The sequence below is a fragment of the Dermacentor albipictus genome, chromosome 2, assembly GCF_038994185.2.
Source record: "Dermacentor albipictus isolate Rhodes 1998 colony chromosome 2, USDA_Dalb.pri_finalv2, whole genome shotgun sequence".
NCBI classification, from domain to species: Eukaryota; Metazoa; Arthropoda; class Arachnida; order Ixodida; family Ixodidae; genus Dermacentor; species Dermacentor albipictus.
Window position 1 is genome coordinate 207755205 of NC_091822.1, and position 20242 is coordinate 207775446.

Genomic DNA, 20242 nt, shown 5'->3' on the forward strand with positions numbered 1-20242 from the left:
GTCATTGTTGATGGTGTCATGGCCGCGCACTTCTTTGCCTTCTCGGGAAGAAATCTATACTCCAGGTGCTCGTCCCATACTCCATGCGCAGTGGCTATAGGGGCGCCACTGAAAGCCGCGTAGCGGCGGCTGTTGGAACTGCAGGCGGGCCCTTGTGCTGATGACGCCCGCTTCCACTGCAGGCACGACTGAAGTGTGTGCGTGTGATTTGCCGCTTGTGCGTGTCCCAGATAGAGACTTCTGCGGTGTCACTGTGCGCAAGGAAATAGCTCTGTACAATAGTGGACATGTGTCCGACTTCACGGCTGTCTGCGACGACGACGTCTGCTTACGTGCCAAGTGTTTGCTGCAGATGAGCATATGCAAGCTTGCCTATGAAATGGAGCTAATCACCAGTATGCCTCTTTCATTATAACACCCTGGCTGCTAATGGCTTCATTTGTTGGCCTGTGAACCAATGTTCTTTATGCACACACTTGCTTCGTTTACATGGCATATTTTTTTATAGTAGGTTGAGTGACTGCCGTCCTGACTGCGAGTGGCTTGTACAGCTGCGGCAGCGTGAGAAGCCAGCGATTGTAAAGCTTGCAAACCAGCACGATTAACTTGAGAAAAATAGCACATATAGGACTCCGGTAATAATTAAGGGTTGATTGTTTTTATGCTTGTATCTTACCACTGTCTGCACAGCATGGATTTCACATGTTCCATCGTTAAACAAACGGAGCGTTTTGATTTCACGGGAGCATGCGAGTGAGATTTCGGAAGACGCTATAGGTTTATGTCACCACCATTTTTACTATTATGACATGTGGGTTTTTAACCCATGCTCTTGGGACAAAGGAATGACAAAGCAGTATTGCAAACAATCACAAGGGCATTTATTTCACTTTCATAGACCATGCCTGCTAGCCGTTTTGCTATCCACGGGAACATGCCGATGGGCTCGCGACAAATCGCGGAAGTCCGACTCACCGTGACTGGATAATGAGCGAATATGTTCGCCCCATGCTGGACACCAACGCCTGGTTATTTGCGCGTATGGTCACGTGAACCGTGGCATGTTCGAACAATCATGTTCATCCATTCCGGGGTAGGTTTCGCGAGACGGTCTTGCAGAAGCATGGATCGGCGCACACTTGGAACATCTGCACCACTTGCTGATCCCGAGCCAAAGAGGAAGAGCCCTCTTCTCTTCGCGCCCAAGTAACCCTGCTGTAGGTGACATTAGCAGAGCCATGCTCGCGCCATCTCTCGCAATGCGCTTCAACCACACTGACTGCTGCGGGCACCATGCCACGTGGCGAAGCCGGATTACAGAAGATGGGAGCCGTGCGGGAAAACAACATATCAGGGGACGCGTGAAAGTCACGCATCCTCACATCCCCCCAACCTTAATTCACTACATATTCCGGCGAAACATGTTACACAGACTAACATCAATGCGTGCTTCGCGGACAAGGTAGTACATACAACAGTGGCCGCGCCGAGGAAATGTCCACACGCTGTCCATAACATGTGAGCCGAGATTGTCCTTGGGTACACCGCTAGCGTCCACTGGTCACAGCAGCAGCTCTGCAGACTCGACGGCACGATTCCAGGCCAAGACTCCGGAAACGGCGACGCAGTAGTTGGTACAAGCAAGCTTCGCTCGTGCCGACGCGCCCTGCTGCCGAGAACCGCAGCAGCTGTGGGTGACCGCCGGCTTTTTTCTTCGCCGCCGAGGGTTGTGAGCTGGGTACAGGCGGCCGCCGAAGCCGCTGCGCCGAACTGGCCACAGCATCACCATTGCCTGGGGTGGCTCGATTGTAGTCTGGAGCGGCAGTGCAGACGATGTGCAAGTGACAGCAAACCAGGGTTGACTCCACTCGCACTGCGTACATTCAACGCACTCAGCAAGCACTAAAGTAGTGCAAGGGAGAGGAATTCTGCATGCACATCGCCCACATGGTACGATGGTGAATTCGGCTAGCAAAAGATCGGGTGGCTACTTAGATGCTAAGTTCACTTCCTCGAGTTGAACAAGTAATTTCAATTTGTGCGAGGCTAACTAGAATGAGGGAAGCAAAGTGCAACACCTCAACGCCATGATCCACCAGGTTGTGTCCCTCCACGTGTGACAGGCAGCTTTGTAATGCCTTAAGCCTAAAACGTCAAACGTCAAACGTCAAACGCCAAACGTGGGTGACCGAACACAGGCAGCCGCGAGGAGACATCAGCTCTGTTAGGTGGTCCTACCCGTTTGGTGCACACATCATCCTAGGTGACGGCGCCCACTGTCCCAGACGGTGTCGGAGTGCTCGGTGCCAGGCTGCAATACCAGTCAGCCCGTAGCAGCACCCATGGTCCGCAGCCACCCGGCTCCCAGAGCCATGACTTCATCAGAGTCAAAAGAAGAAGCTATTTACATAAGAAATTCGGCCCACCCACGAGGCTTCCGTACTCACTCGCTTCAGGCTTGCCAATGCTCCTCAGGCACTAAGCCTCGCTCTCCCAGAATGTAGACCATGTGGCTCTCGTATCGACGAATGTCATTAAAAAATATCATTTGCAAAAAGGCTTAGCATGATGAAAAGTTAAAACACACTACAGCCACCGTCGCCTCGCTCAAGAAAGCACGCCGCTGACGCTAGCGATCAAAATCCATGTTGGCCCTATGCTTCGGTTCAAACAAAGGCCTCGAACGAAGCAAAACTGTTAAAACTATCGTCCGATGCCCCAAGAGGTACGCGTTGTGCAGTCAGATGTCGGATTCTCACCCATGCTCTTGGGACATTGTCTATCATCAGTGACAACAACTTAATGTTTATCATATCTCCTGAACTGTAGGTGAGGCGACCAAGTTTAAACGACCCACCGTGGTTGCTTAGAGCCTATGGTGTTGGGCTGGCAAGCAAGAGGTCACGGAATGGAATCCCGACCGTGGTGGCCGCATTTCGATGGGGGCAAAATGCAAAAACGCCTGTGTACTTAGATTTAGATGCACGTTAAAGAACCCCAGGTGAGTGAGTGAGTGAGTGAAGTAACCTTATTTTGGTCCAGAGAAGACGCAGGGGAGACCCCGCACCACCCGGCTAGTCCCACGTAGGGACTGCCAAGCCGAGCTTGACGGCCCGATCGCCGGCACTCTGGACGGCCAGGGTTTGGTCGTTGAGTTCGGGGCTGCCCAAGAGCGCAGCCCACCTATCCTCGCTGAAGGAGGAGCCGATGGCTTCACACCCCCACAACACATGGTCCAATGTTGCCCTTAGTCCACAGGCAGGGCAGTCCGCACTGGGGTATCTTTCGGGGTATATGGCATGAAAAACCGCGAGGTTAGGGTACGCACGGGCTTGTAAAAGTCGAAGGGTAACCGCCCGCGCCCTACATAAGGCGGGGTGCGGGAGGGGGAAGGCCCGCCTTGACAGATAGTAGTGCGTGGTGATCTCATTAAACGTAAGCAAGGGTTCACCGCGGGGCTGAGGGACTGCTGAGGCGGCGCGGTCAGTGAGTCCTCGCGCGGCCTCGTGTGCGCCCTCGTTAGGGTTAGAGGGAGAACCCTCAATCGACCCCAAGTGAGCGGGAAACCAAAATAGAGAATGCGGAGAGATACTTTTGGCGCTTTGGAGAATGCGGAGGGCCTGGGGGGAGACCATACCGGTTTGGTAGGCCTTAATGGCTGCCTTGGAATCACTATATATTGCCTCTCTGCGACCATCGAGCACAGCCAGCGCAATTGCAACCTGTTCGGCTACCACGGGCCTTGAAGTGCGTACCGTAGCGCAGCAAGTGAGCCTTGAATTGGAGTCTACGATGGAGACGGCGAATGCCTCTTGTTGGACATATGCCGCGGCATCCACGAAGCTTGCCTCAATGTGGTTATTGCGGACATGCTCGAGTAGAGCTCTACCCCTGGCCCGACGTCTGCCGATGTTGTTTGCGGGGTGCATATTGCGGGGCAGGGGCGCGATGTGCAGTTGAGACCTGATGTCACTGGGAATCCGCATGGCGTCAGGGCGCTGGTCGACAGGATTGAGGCACATCTCGTCGAGTATCTTGCGGCCCGTCGGGGTGCCGGATAGTCTGAGTAGCTGTGAGTGCTCTTGTGCCTCGATAATCTCTTCGAGCGTGTTGTGGACTCCGAGCTTCAACAGGTTTTCGGTTTGGGTGCTTGCAGGCAAGCCGAGGGCAAGCTTAAAAACCTTTCTGATGAGTGAATTGAGCTTGTTCCTCTCAGCCACATGCCAATTATGCATGGCCACCGAGTATGAAAGGTGGCAGAGAACAAAAGCATGTATAATGCGGATGAGATTTTCTTCCTTTATTCCCCGGTGCCTGTTGGCGATCCTCCGAATGAGGCCGAGAGCACTCTCCGTCTTGGTGGTGATCTTTCTGAGTGCGGTTCCATTGGAACCGTTTGACTCGATATACATCCCCAATATTCGGAGTGAGTCCACTCTAGGCACCGGAGACCCGTCACCAGTGAAAAGCCGTATTTCGCTTTCGGACGCCGGTTTCCAATCACGATGGCCGCCACATCTGGGTCTTTTCTTGTAGAGAAGTAGCTCAGATTTTGATGGAGAACATCTGAGCCCAGTGGGGCGGAGGAAGCGCTCGGTCGCATCGATGGCGCTCTGCATGGCGGCTTCAACTTGGCCGTCGCTCCCGCCGACGCACCAGATGGTGATGTCATCTGCGTAGATAGTGTGGTTGATTCCTTGAATCTTCGCGAGCTCCTTAGAAAGCCCGATCATTGCGATGTTAAATAATGTTGGCGAGATGATTGAGCCCTGAGGCGTGCCGCGTGAACCAAGGGTGATCTCTTGCGAAAGGTATCCTTCGATCTTGAGCTTGACAGTTCTCTGGCTAAGGAAGGATCGGACGAAATCGTAGACCCTCTTTCCGAGCCCGAGGCCGGCAATAGACTGGAGAATGAACTCGTGTGAAATATTGTCGAATGCCTTCTGCAGGTCTAGTCCAAGGATGGCTCTGGTATCTCCCGTGCTCCGGTCGATGATCTGATGCTTTATCAGCTTCATGGCGTCCTGTGTCGAGAGGCCGGCTCTGAAACCAATCATATTGTGGGTGTACATGTCATTGGTCTCGATGTGCACCTTGAGCCGGTTGAGCAGGGCACGCTCTGCAACCTTACCAACGCAGGACATCAGGGAAATTGGTCATAGATTCTCTATTCCTGGTGCTTTACCTGGTTTGGGGATGAGTACCGTGCAGGCCGCCTTCCACTGTGTGGGGACCTGTCCACTGCGCCAGACTTCATTAATCCTTTCAGTGAGGGAGTCGATCGACTCATCATCGAGATTCCTCAGCATCCTGTTATTGAACCCCAGGAAATTTGAAATTTGACTGGAAATTTGAATCCCAGGTGGTCCAAATTTCCGCAGTCGCCCACTAGGCATGCCTCATAATCAGAGTGCAGTTTTGGCATGTAAAATCTAAGTTTAAATGTGGAAGCGTTTATTAAAGGAGCAGCTACATCCAGCAAAAAATAAAAACAGTGATCGCTCTAAAACTGCAGTAAACAAAGCACAATTGCTTATCTTCTCCGTTGAACAGTTGCACGCACTGCCACCGTCACTCTTGCTCGCGAAGCAGCACCGGAAACTAAGTGTGTGCCTGGCGAGTTTTTGTATGTGTTAAAGCACTCAACTATGCAACAGTTGTTTCAATACATCGCTGAAGGCTGACAGAAGCGTTAAATGATGATGAAGAATGCAAACAGAACAGCATGTGCATAGGCGGTGACGGGAACACTGCTCACCTGAGGCCGCCTATGCTTCGCAGCCTTAGCAACAGGCAGCGTTTTCGGAATTTTGCGCATTGTTTTTAGTCTGAAGGTAGCTCGATGGTCTGGGACAACATTGGTGTTGTCTTCGCGGTTCAGGTTTGTTTCATGGCTTTGCGGGGGAGTCTAGTACATCAGCGCAGAAGCACCTCCACCAGATGCCATGTTGTAGTGACATTGAAGAACACAGTAGCAAAACTGTGAATAACTTAACTCTTTATTGGGTGAACAAAAGCAAGTGACACTTGAAGCACAACGATAGCGGTGAGCACAGTGGGCAGTCATCGAAATCTGATCAGCGGGTCAAGCACGTCTGCTTTTATACATAAGTTGTCAAAGGTTCTAGCGTAGTTGCTGGTACTCGCGTGTCTTACAGAAAGTACTACACAATTCGCATTGCACATACAATCACATTACATAAGGTTTGGTGGCAACAGACAACGGATAGAACCATCAAGAACATTCGAGGAAATTCGGATACGTGCAGGCGTGTCCTGTGCTGTGCGATAACATTTACCATTTGTTAGCCAGGGAAAAGCAGTCTCCTGAGAAAGTACATGTGTCAGTATGGCAGAAAATGGATAATCAAGTGAAGAAAGAAACTCAGCAACGTCATCATAGTGCTTCTGCAGAAGGCAGATATTTAGACTCAGTAGCGATATTGCAGACAATGTTTCTTTAAATAATCTTGTTCTTTGCTGATACGACTAGGTAGCCATGTCAATTAAAAGTCTGTTTTAAACAAAGGAACAGAGGCAGATATAGCGAAAGATGCTGAGTTTTTATGCTCACATAATTCAAAACGTGCAACTGTCATCAGTCATGCGCGCTTTGATTGTGCAATTATCTGTCCAGAAGTGCTTCTACTGGTATTCTTTCTTGAGCATAAGCATTTAAGCAAAGAGGTGCTTTCGCTCGGGCGTGATGTGATGGTTCACATGGACAGGCTTGGGGCCTGTGCTCTGTGAAAACCTTAAGTGTGTGCGTGGTAGAGAGCCATGTTTTTCTTGCTGGTGGGACCATTCTATGAATAGTTAAGAAAGTGTTTCAGGTCCTCTTCAAGAGAGTCTTTTGATGCAGCTTGGGAGCACCATCAGGTTTAATAGAAAATAAATTATAGTTGTTTTGCTGTAATACTTAGGCTATGCAAATGGACATGAACCGATTTGACCCATCTATCCTTACTCTGTAGCTTAAATGGAAATTATGATTTTTTGCGGATCTGGGAGTTGAGGTTTGACACTTGGGGCACTATCCTAGGAGCTCTTCCTGTGGAGAGGACAAGGGCTACCGACATCTTCAGATGTACAATGTTTGACGTACTACTATGCAGTGTCAGGGGACCCACCGCGGCCTGTACTCTCCTCCCAGCAGCACGTCGACATGGCTGGTTATATGGCGGCCCGGGGTGACTTTGTTCATGAGTTCGACAACTTTGCGGAAATGGATGTGGCTGAGCTGGATTTCAGCCAGTGTGAAGATGACCTAGATAAAGGTGAGAGCAGAGCTACCATGCTCTTTGATGTCTGTGTTCTCATGTTGTATAGGTTACCTGCTCATAAAGCTGTGGCCGACACCCATTGCAAGCTGCTATGGTGAACACTGTTTCCTTTGTAGCTCCCAGGTGGCTGATGACTTATCTTTTTCATGATACTTACTCTTCCGACTCAACTGATTTACCATATAACTACAGAGCAACCATGAAAAGTAGAACTGTGCGAATATTTGAATTCCAGTTGAATACTGAACGGTTGAATATATTTCTATTCCACTTTCAAACAAATACAGTAGAACCTCGTGGATATGTTCCCGTTGCATGCGTCATCCCGGCACTAGCGTTCACAACCGTGAACACAAAAAATTACCCAATAGAGTTAAGCTCATTTTTTACCGGTTGATAAGTTCCTGGAAAATGTGATTTTTCGGCACTAGCATTCAGTATGTCACCAAACTGCAATCGTATGATACGTTTTCCGGCCACTAAATCCCATGTAAACAAGAAAATGTATGAGGCGCGCTCAATCAAGAACGTATATAGCTGTTTGCCACGGCAGCTTCACTGCAATACTTGCTCGCCTGTCTCATATGAAAACACCGGCGCACACTCAACGAATCCTATTCGTCAGCGTCCCTATCGTGTAGCATGCTGAACATCGAGTCATCCAATCGGATGTGGACAAAATGCTCTGCAAAGGGGTCATTGAGCCATCAGCCAGCCCTTGGGCTTTGCCTGTCGTTTTTGTGAAAAAGAAAGATGGTACCTGGCGTTCTTGCGTTGATTATCGCCACTTAAACAAGATCATGCAAAAAGACGTCTACCCACTACCATGCATCGGTGACACCTTGGACTGCTTGCATGAAGCTAAATACTTTTCGTCCATCAATCTTTGATTTGGTTACTGGCAGATTTCAGTTCAAGAAAAGTTCAAGACTGCAAGAAGACGGCCTTCATCACGCCTGATGGCTTATATCAGTTGAAAGTCATGCCCTTTGGCCTCTGCAATGCTCCTGTGACATTTGAATGTATGATGGACTCTCTTCTGCTGGGCTACAAATGGACCACCTGTCTTTGTTACCTTGACGATGTTATTGTTTTTTCTCCCACGTTTGGCAGCCACCTTACCCGACTTGCTGCAATTCTTGCAGTCTTCCGAAAAGCCGCCTTCAGCTGAACTCCACGAAGTATCGATTTGGGCGCCGTCAGATCACCGTGTTGAGACACCTCGTTGACGCATCCGGTGTCCAACCAGTTGCGTAAAAAGTTTGCGCCGTATGCAGTTTCCCTGTGCCACGTTGTACCTCTGACGGGCACTGCTTCGTTGGCCTTTCTTGCTTTCGCTGTTTGGTCAAAAACTTCGCCGACGTTGCTCAAGCTTTGACAGATCTTCTAAAGAAAAACGCCATTCTCATGGGGCCTGGAACAGGCTCACGTTTTCGCTGCTCTCATTGGGTTTGTGACCACCTCTCTCATAAATGCCCACTTTGATCCGTCTGCACCGACCGAAGTCCACACTGACGCAAGCGGCCATGGCATTGGCGCTGTTTTGCCCAACGGCAGAATGGTACCGAGTGCGTGATATCTTATGCCAGCCGCCTGCTGTCACCTGCTAAGAGAAATTACTCCATGACCGAGCGGGAGTGCTTGGCTTTAGTTTGGGCTGTCGCGAAGTTCCGGCCATATTTGTACGGCCGCACATTTTCAGTTTTCACAGACCACCACACACTCTGCTGGCTGTCTTTCCTACGGGACCCAACTGGACGGCTTGGTCGCTGGGCTTTGCGGCTCCAGGAATTTTCATCTAGTGTCCCATACAAGACTGGACGCCTCCACAAGGGCGCTGACTGCCTCTCGCGTCACACCGTGGATCCTCCCGATCCTGTTGCGCATGACCCGGTGACATGCGTGATGGCTTTGACTGACATGGCCGACTTGCGCGCTGAACAATAACGCGATGCATCCTTACAGTTAATCATTGCCAGAGTGCAGTCTGGCAGCACTGACAGCATTTGCCGCATGTTTGTGCTGCATAACGGCATCCTCTACCGCTGCAATATCAACCCTGATAGCCCTGAGTTGCTGCTTCTCTTTCCTCGTTATCTGTGACCCATGGTTCTTGAACAACTTCATGATGTACCGACAGTGAGACATCTTGGAGTTTTGCGTACATACGACCGCGTATGACGCCGGTTCTTCTGGCTGGGTCTCTGCCGCTCTGTGCATCATTATGTCGCAACTTGCGTATTGTGTCAGTGCCAGAAGAAACCTCCCCTGGCACCTGTCAGACCACTCCATCCCATTGAAGTTTCCTCTGAACCTTTCTTTCGCATAGGCTTTGACCTGCTTGGCTCTTTTCCTACAGCGACTAGAGGGAACAAGTGGATTGCTGTCGCTACTGATTATGCGACACGCTACGCAATAACAAAGGCGTTGCCGACTAGTTCCGCAATCGACGTCACCGATTTTCTCCTTCACAACGTCATTCTCCAGCACGGTGCACCTCGACAGTTACTTACAGACTGTGGCCACTCGTTCTTGTCTCGAGTTGTGGACGACCTCCTCCACTCTGATTCCACTGAGCACAAGCTGTCCACCACCTACCACCCGCAAACGAACGGTCTTACGGAACATCTCAACCGAACAATCACAGATGCTGTCGATGCACGTCTCCAACGATCACCGCGACTGGGACGCCACGCTGGCTTACGTGACGTTCGCATATAAGTCGTCCCGACATGACACTGCAGGATATTAACCCTTTTATCTCTTGTACGGTCGCGACCCAACACTGCCGTTTGACACCATCCTCCCTTCCATGCCATGTGTTGCAACTGAGTTTGTTCGTAAAGTCATTGATGGTGCTCGCATGGCGCGTCAAATCGCCCAATCTCGTTTAGTAGCCTCGCAGCATATACAGAAAGAGCGCTCCGACCGCTACCATCGCAGTGTTAAGTTCGCACCAGGTGCTTGGGTGCTCCTCTGGTCACCATGTCGTCAGGTTGGCCTCTCCCAGAAGCTTCTTTCTCACTACACAGGGCCTTATGAAGTCCTACGCCAAGTTAACGATGTCAGTTACGCAATTTCGCTGCTACACTTTGATGCATCCTCAAGCCTGCCGACGTCGTGTACGTTTCACGGCTGAAGCCATACTTCGCTCGCAATTCTTCGCCTGCTATGCGCCGAGACTGCGCTTCGCCACCCGGGGGTCCTGTTACGGAAGGATGAGAGAAGAGAGAGGAAGAAGAAGATCGGAGACGCTGGCTGCTGCATGTTGTTGGTGGTCAGCCATCTTAGTTATTTTGACTCATCCTGTGCATATATTGCAAATATAGTAACATTCCGGTAACATGTGATGCTGTATTCACAGAGCAGTGTGACTGCACTACACTATACAGGCACAAAATTGAGACAAGCGATGCCTCTCCGTTGAAATGCTATCCTCGGCCTGTGAGTTTGGCTAAGAGCAAAGCACTAGACAGCACCCTAGATGAACTGCTCGACACAGGCATTGTTGAAAGTTCAGATAGCCCAGGGGTTTTTTCTATGGTGTTGGTTCCTAAGACCCACCCTTGTGGTGACTATTGCCGCCTGATTGAGGTGGCACACAAGGACGCATATGCGCTTCCTAGCATTCCCTCGATTGTGTCCAACGTTGGCGGAGCGAAGTACAATCGAACCCGGCTATAATGAACTTGCAAAAAAATGCCTATGAATTCGATATAGGGCATAATTCGATATAAGCTTGCTAAAGAATTGGACGTCATAAAAGCATGTACCATTTATAAGATCACTTTATTGATGATACTAGCTTAGTTTCGCATGAAGTAGTCTTGTATGTTCTCCTGCTTGGAGGCAATTTCGCTGCCTACTAAAAGTCGGAGCATGTATTTTCTTCTGCTTAGGCAATTTCGCTGCCTACGACGCATGCACTTCTCCGCATAGTCCAAAGAGTCGGAGCGGCCCAGGCCGCAACCTTCCACGTGCGCGCAGAAGCACCGAACTAGTGCGAGTGCACCAAACACCTTGGAGGATGTAGGCAAAGGAGCATCGTTGCTTTTGTCATTATGCCCACTTTCACTCGTGCTCGGTATGATGTTGGCAATGTAGTACAGTCAAACCTGGCTATATCGAGCTAGCAAAAAAACGCCTATTAGTTCGATATAGAGCATAATTCGATATAATCCTGCTAAAGATTTGGATGTCATAAAAGCACATACCATTTATAAGATCACTTAATTGATAAAACTAGTTTAGTTTTGCATGCAATAGTGCTGCATTTTCTTCTGCTTGGGAAATTTCGCTGCCTGCGACGCATGCACTTCTCCACATTGTCTAAGGCGTTGGAACAGCTGAGGTTGCAACCTTCCGCATTCGTGCAGATGCACCGGACTAGTGCTAGCGCACCAATCACTTCAGAGTATGTGGGCCAAGGACCCTCGTTCTTACCTCATTGTGCCCACTTTCACTTTTGCTCGGTATGATGGCAGCAGTGTAGTCTTCGTTTTCGGGCTCTGCCGTGGTCGCAACATTATCATTTGCACTTGCAAACTTGTCCACCATTGATTCTTCAACGGCTTCCGGAAATTCTGACAGCTCGCTCCAAACTTCGGCAACATGGGCAACGGCTTCATTGCACTCATCAGAATTTAAGAGTCATCACCGAGGACGCGGAAGTCAGCACGGCTGAACAATTTCAGATGAACCACTCGTATACGACCGTGCTTGCCACGGGCACCGGGTCGCGAGTTTGGCCACTTTAGCCCTAATCTCCCCCTTATTCTTCAAGATTGTGCTGAAAGTGCTCCTCGGAATCTTGTATGCTGCAGAGACATCTGACTTCTCACTGCGTTTGAACCGATTTATGATTTCGAGCTTCACAATAAAAGGTGAATTCTGCCACTTCATCACAGCAACACTACGGGAGAAGGCCCACAAGGCGCACCCACAATGAACCAGAAAAGCAGCAAGACAACTCGCACTTTCGCCATCTTGCATGACGAGGGCACAAGAGAGCCTCTGATTGGCTGTCTGAGCAAGCGCTGGGGGCGGGCCAGGATCATCTTTTGCAGAGGTGTGTCGACGGCTCGTCGTAGGAAGCGCGGTCGCAGTAGGGAGAGGTTTTTTTTTTTCTTGAGACAGTGCTTGTGTTTCGTCCTTGTTACTTTGTGGTTGCATGTGTTAGTGCTGTCACAATTTTCAAGTCAAGTATGCACCAACTCACCCAAAAAGAAGTTTTAATGAAGTACCTTTCTGGAAATTCTGACATCTTGCTCCAAACTTTGGCTTCATCGCGCTCATTAGAATTTAGTCATCACCGGGCACGTATAACCGGCACGTTTGAAGCAATTTCAGTTGAACCACTTGTACACGGCCATGCGTACAGGTGCCTCGGGCACCGGGTTGCGAGTTTGTCTGCGTTAGCCCTAATCTCCCTCTTATTCTTCAAGATTGGACTGAGAGTGCTCCTCGAAATCTTTCATGCTGCATGGTAATCCGACTTCTCACCGCGGTTGGCCCAATTTATGATTTCAAGCTTCATGGCTAAACATAAATTCTGCATAAATCACGGCAACACTGTGAGAGAAGGCCCACAAGGTGTAAACACAATGAACCAGAAAAGCAGCAAGACAACTCACACTTGCGCCATCTTGCACGATGAGGGCAAGATGGCGCAAGTGTGATTTTTTTACAACTTATTAGATTTTTTCTTTTTGCTTTTTCATTATGAGTCTCTGTAATCCTTGTGCTTTATGTACTCTTTTTTTTTTTAATGTGACTTGTGACATATGCAACGTGCCTGAGTCCGACGCTGCGTGCAACTTGGCTGTGTGCTCTTTTTTTTTTTTGTCGGCCTATAATAATGTGTTGTTGACTTACACAAATTTATGCAAACCTGCAATTTTTATGCTTGTTTTTCATCTGTACCCCCCCCCCCCCTTACTGTAATGCCTGAATGGGCGCTGTGGGTACTAAATAAAGAAATAAAGAAAGGGAGGGGAGCAAGCTCATGGTAACATGATCAAGCGCGTGCGAGGAGGCGGGGTAAGTTAGCAGGTGCCTTGGCCGTGGCTGCACATGGCTGTAAGCACGGCTGAGCGCATACGCAGGAGCGCACCACACTTTAGAGGTGCTGCGTGTGCAAAGAGAGGGCATGCCGATACGGCGTGGGTATCATGTAAACTGTCTTCCCATGCGTTTTCGGTGGCCAAATTTTAGTGACACATTGGAGCGAGAGGCAGACAAGTAATTTGCTCTCTGCTGGCAGTGCTTTTCATGATAACGTCTTCCCAATGCGGGCAACACCATCAGCCGCGGGGACGGAATGCATGCGAAAATGTGGCTGGCTTCGCTTAATTCATACTGCCGATGTTGAGATATTGTTGACTTGGCATGAAACCGTATCATCCATCACCGACTGCCAAATTCATCAAAATGAATTGCTTTCTCATTCAAATTTGCTTTTTTCGATTGCCTGATAATTCAGAATATTCTGTGGCCACTTTCTGTGTATGAAAAATTTATTGGTCATTGCACTTATTTGCATAAAGGATCAAATTTCAATACAATGACATTTCAATATAACGAAGCAAATTGCCTATTTTACCGACTTTGTTATACAGTGAACTCTCACTTGAGTGAAGTTCAAGGGACAGAAGGAAATAGTTCACTTAACTGAAAGTTCACTAAACTGAATATTCACTAGACCAACATAAGACATGACATACAGAGTCAAAACTTTGAAGTGCAATTAATGGAGCAAAAGCCTTGGCATTCATAGTGCAAGAAATGTGTGAAATGGAATTTGTTCATATTAATGAAAAACACGCCCTGTGGGTTGTTTGTGTGCACACGCGGAACCGACGAGACTGGAAAGAAAGAGGCGACGACCATGCCACGACTAGCCGGTCAGAAAAAAACACACACCACGTGGTTTTTGGCGTGACAGATCGCCGCTTTGCTCTGGCAGCGTTGTAAGCGCCAGCGATGTTACTTTTTTCATGGCTTCCGAGATTGCATACTCATTTTGTGCGGGCGATCTCGGAGGCCATGCCTCGTTGCCATTCGTTTTCCGCGCCGCCGCTTTGCCCCAGAGGCGCTGTAGCGCCAGCGGCGTTATATTGCTGCTGGAGCGGCGGTTTGACGTTATGCCTATAATTTTAAAGCAACGCTTTCTTTGCTTCTTCTGCCAACCTTTCCACAGCTGCTGCTGTCACTATCTTACACGCCACGTTGGGGTGTGGTTGAAAAAGTGTATAATGTACATAGTAGGGGTGGGGTGCAAGAGAGGCATCTGTGAACCCTTTCCTGCGAGAGCTTCGTGGGTGTCAACACAATGCCCTCTGGAATTCCCTGGCCATCGACACAATGCCCTCTGGACGCCTGCAGTTATGCGTTTGCCCACCCGCAAAAGCATCGCAGAAGCTGCAGCGCGTAATTTTGTACTCGCATGCAACTCACATGCCCTCACATGTACTCAAATGTCCAGAAGGTGATAGTATGGTAGAAAGAGGAGACAGACAATGCGTAAAGCCAGTTCTTTCACGAAACAGGTGAATAATAACCACTCTTCGCTTCTGGCAGCTTGTATACGGGGGAAGATCACAGGAGGAGGGAAAGGCTACATCAGAAAGCATGCTTATTTTGGGGTCTCCTCAATAAAAGAAACGCCACTATTAGGTATGCAACAGTTGCAGACAAACTGTAAAAATTGTAATTCAAGGTATGAGATGGTACATTTCTGCTATTTCTGAACAATAAACACTGTGCAAGTTTGTACATGCGGACAACTGATGCAGGGCATGCATATGCAGAGCTGCACTAAAGCACCCAGCATCAAAACTACAACACACAACCGGCTATCCAGCAGATAACACTTCAGCGATGAAGTGATGCACCTGCGTGAGGGAATGACAGCGCTAACTTTCTCGCAGGCTATGAACAATGGTGCACGACAAAGCTTCGAGCAAACACATCTCACTCTGTGTTCTGTGTACTATGTAAACAAATGCAGATACTGCATGCAAGGTAACATTTAAGATCACATCATGACTGTCATAGGCCGTCAACATACCACCAGATATCATCAGTGAACGCAAACAGCACAGAAAGCTTCGCTTACATTGATTTTTTTGTTCCATCACTCGTTCTATGGTCCTTGACTTCTTCTCAAGCTTCTTTGTTGTCCTCCAAGCTTCTGCCCCATATGCAGTTAGAATGCAATTATTGTGCATTTTTCAAAGATAATGGTAATCTGCGGGTCACAACTTAGTAATGTTTTCCATATGCCATAAAGTCTGCCATATGTGCTATTAAAGCAAAGCTTTCTTTGAAAACCCTCCTGGCTAGGTGCTGTTGCTGCTCTCTTCCCAAAGAAGCAACGTTAAAAAAGAATGTGAAAACAAATTTATGTACGTGCTCAATGCTGGGATCGAACTTCAGCCTCCCAGCACAACAGCCTGATGCTCTAACCATCACGATACATTCGCACATATACTTCTGTTGTGTCAATGCCAACTACTTCTTTGAGATAATTGCTGCATGTTGATGATGATGGTTTCCATACTACAGCATGTACCCACAACAAGGGATTAGCCAAGAAGCAGGCAGTGCATTTAAAAACGCATATGTATAAATGAAGAAATACAAGGCCATATAAGAGTGTGTTGTGTAGCATGAATATGTGATAGAATATGCACGTGCCAGTTTTCTTTAGGCTAAACCTACTAACACACATAAGTCTTCTAGTCATCTACAAGATGTCTTGTAACATTAACAAGTCGTTTTGACATCACCTTATGTCTACAAAAAGTTTCCACGAGAAATTTTAAGACGTCTTGTAACCGTCTTGACGCGACTTTGTCGGCTCTCTAAAGATGTTTTGTAGTGGTCGTGAAAAATGTCTAATGCACCGCCAAATTTGGGATATGAGACGTTTTGCAGGTAGTTTTGCAAGTAAGATGTTCTGTAAGTTTTACTTGTAGCCATTTCAAGAATGGCTATAAGACATATGGTGATATGTTCCGTAGCTGTCCTAAAACATTCTTAAGATGGCTTCAGCATTGCCATTTGTTGGGTGTGTTGGTAAACTGAAAGCATATTTAGTGCCAGCAAACAAGGACGGCTCTCTAAAGATGTATTTGTAGTGGTTAGCGCATTGTGCTGTCGTCTCCCTTCCGTCCTTGTTTGCTGGCGCTAAATATGCTTTAAGATGACTTAGGCTGATATTGGAAGACCAAGGTATGGCACGTCCTAGTCAGTTATTTAGTTAACGTAGCCCTCCATTTGGTAGAATACTGAGTCTTTTAGGACTGCAAGGTGACATACTCAAGTGATTTCAAAACTCTTTTAAGAAGTAGCTGCACAATGTCAAGTCAGGACTCTTTAATATTCATGCAACTGTCAGTGTCTTAAGTTGGAATTGAAAAGCACTGCTTATAAATTGGGAAAGGGCGTACTTGCAACAATAACAGCAACCTCTACCAAATGTGTGAACTCACAGTGGGAATAGGAGTGTAAGAGGAAATAGTAGCACAAAGATTATAACATTTCAAATATTCTGTAGCAGCAAACATTCAGTCATGTTATTGCATTGAAATGGTCTCCATCTGATATAAACATTTTAATTGAATGCTGCTTAGCTTCAATGATCTGTTGACAACTGGCGTACATTGCACATAACCGATAGTCTAGGAAGACCCAATATCATTTTACTTACCTTGTCAGTACTGATTGAGATTTGCAGATACAAGTTTTCCTTATATGGATGTTTGCACACACAACGATTTAGAAACATAAACATCCTCCCATTATTGCATCAATTATAAATGAATTGAGTGTCTCCTTGTACCTTCAAAATGGACAAATAATTGGAATTTCCTATCCTTGCATTATTGAATAAAAGCTTGGCCATACCAATAGCACTAATGCTTAAGGCCAAAACCTTACAACCTGCTATAGCACCAATGAAATATTAACAAGGTCAGAAAAGTGATAACAGACATTAGCACAAGGCTTACCACAAAGCAGGGACACTATAACGTAAAACTATTCCAAACTTTTCTATCCCATTTCTGCAATCAGCCCTCCCCGATTGGTGAAAAACTTCTTTTGGACCACCCCCGCTTCACCTGTTTGTCGCGCGACGTCACGAAAAGCGCGATAGCTCTCCATCTGATATGTCGTGTACTAGGCACTGATTATGCATGATTTTACCGAACAAAAAATAGATATTTCTGATTCGACACCTTTTCGCCATTAAGCCCTCAGCTATTGCTCAAAAGTTTTCGGGCTGCGCCCACTTCACCTGCCTGTCACGCAACGTCACAAGACCGTGAAAACCCATCGCGTCAAAGTGACATGTATACGTTGAAAATGCGTTAATATGCTGAACAAAACTGAATTTTTCTCTGAATAGCCGCAGGCTGCCTCGTTCCGAAAGGAATAAAAGATGGCTGCCGCTGATCACTCGGGCACTGGCTACTCGCACCTGCCTGAGAGCATGAGTTTATTTGCATACGATAAAGCTTTTTCCGTGGCTGTGTAACACTTTCAAACACTTTCGGCATGTTTACGACCTCATTCTGCCAACTCTTCTTTGCTGAGGATCCGCTTTAGCGGCATTCTTAACCTTCCATTGCATGCCGCCGTGATTTTCGACCAGCCACCGCAAGCTAAGTAAGGGAAAGCAGACCAATCGAAGATGCCGGCACTACCCTCTTCATCCGGTTATCAATTTTCAATACACTGGCTCGGCCCCATTAGATCCCTCTCTACTTGAGCGTGCTCTTGCCTCTTGTCAGTCAATTAGATAAAACAAGCCGCTCAGTGTAAGCAATGTTATTCGTTTTTAAAGCAAACAAAAGTTACCTTCTATAAATGAGGAGAGCGTTTGATTGGTCTGTTCAGACAACTCTGCGGGCTACCGCACGATGCTTGCGTCGGCGGTTATGCAAATTTGACGTCGGGAGATTTGAATAAGAACATATTGGAATAGTTTTACGTTATAGGGCCCCAGGATTCTCACACAAATGAAGCACTTTAGTGGGCTAAGGTCTCAGAAATTTTAATAAAACAAATCAGTAACACACCACTATATAAGCAAAATGTTTCTAAAGCGTATTCTAGAGTTTTCATTTGAAACTGTCTGTTATCAGACATTGGTCACTTCTCAATTCAGGAAGCTTGCTTAGACAGTGGCATTGGCTAGTGCACCCACAGAAAATTCAGCTTGTTCCTGGTGATGCTTGCTATGGCGTCTGTAATTAGAAGGTAAGAGAAAAAATATTAACAGGAATATGTTATATGACCGATAAGAGCTCCCATGCATCTGTATGGACGCCTTGTTCATAAACAGTCACTGTTAGAAACGGTGAGCTTAAGCACATTTTAGTACTTAGGCCTCTTGTGTATGCATACAGAAGAATGGCATCATGGTAATTCAGCGTTTTTCTGTTGTCTGTATAGCAAGTGACCTGAGATAATGCCATGAAATCCAGTTTATTTCTTGGTTATAATGAAATCCCTGTCCAAGGCGGGCACTGTCATGATAATAGGCTGCCATATGCTCTGCAAATATGCCGCAAGTGATGTTTTTTGCTTGGCCATCGTACAGACGTAGCTTCAAGCACTTCTTGAAATTGCCTATTTTGTTCGTGTAGACTTTGTTAATGCTTCAAGCGCTTTTGAAAGTCCTGCTTTTGCAGGTATAAAATTAGGCAATTCATTCAGGTTGTTCATTATGCATACAATGCCTAAAAACCATTCCTCCTGCAGTATCTCCTTCACATGTACTAGTTTACACTGTAACTTGAAGGTGGGAACATGAGCCGCATTAACCTCCTAGGTTTTCATAATATGTGCCAAGGTTACACCTCAGGGACATATTGAATGCCAGGGTTAACTTGAGGACGTGCAACTTGCAAGCTTACTGGCTTCCCTTAATGATGATTCATGGTACGAATTAAACTTTTGGGGCATCCACACTAGGAAAGTTTGTGGGGTGCTCTGAGCGTCCTGATTAGAGCAAAGCTTCTGGGCTAGGTGTAATATTTGCTTTAAACAGGACCAGATATCTGACTTGCTCTCATTACGGCCGAGTGTGCATAACCCGAAAGTTCCATTTGTCCCGTAGAATATCGTTTAGCATGAACTAATAGTTGCGAAGAAGATGCAGAAGAAAGAGAGGTTTGCAGCTGTTGCATACCTAATGCCCTGAGCGAATCGCCATTTATTTTACATCGGCAAAATCAGCAATTTGGAAAGTGCTTGAAGCAACATATGTATGACGTCAAAAAGAACGATTGCAAGTGAACTATAAGTGAAAATAGCTAAATGCCATTTCCAATGCACATGTGAAGCACATGGCAGCCTCTGGTTCTGACATTGACTGGGACAAGGCTTCCAATATTGCCAATGAAAGAAACTGGATTTCAAGTCGTTATTTTGACTCCCTTGCTATCCAGCTAAGACAAAAAAAAATGCTGAAGTACAACAATGGCAATCTTCTGCCTACATACACTAAATGCCAAGTTATAGGCACTAAAACATATTAGGGTGGGGTCAGACTTTTAAACATGGTGTGGAAGAATTACAATCAGAGGAGTCATGGAGATGGTTGTGGTTTTTAAATTATTTGTATGGTATCAATTAAAGTTGGAATCTCTATAAAACTAAATCATTAAAAAAACATATTTCACTTCCCTTTTTTTTTTCACAAATGCACCTTTCTTTGTCGCAACTATAAGTCACAGAGCTTTCAAATTTTGCAAAAGGAAGTACAATGGTACACTGCACAAGTGGAACTAGAACAAGAATAATTTTTTTTTACACGGTACTACAGCCACTAAGACATGCTCTTTATTTGTTTACTAACCTACCATTAGCTTGTGGATAATCATTCTAGTTCCACATTTGTACGAAGCACTAACAGAAATTGACACTAAATTTAGTTATACACCGGACGG

General features: G+C 47.0%; 1 protein-coding gene across 3 annotated transcripts in view; it reads left to right on the forward strand.

The window, feature by feature from the left end:
• Ada2a (Transcriptional adapter 2A) overlaps window positions 1-20242 on the forward strand; it is a 189186-nt gene that overhangs the window by 56450 nt on the left and 112494 nt on the right. For 2 of the 3 annotated variants that reach the window (XM_070534631.1, XM_070534630.1), the window contains one exon: window positions 7116-7277. The exons of the other annotated variant lie outside the window; for it this stretch is intronic. In XM_070534631.1, coding sequence (XP_070390732.1) covers window positions 7116-7277 — 162 coding nt within the window. The remainder of the gene's footprint in view (window positions 1-7115; window positions 7278-20242) is intronic. 3 annotated transcript variants of the gene reach the window in all.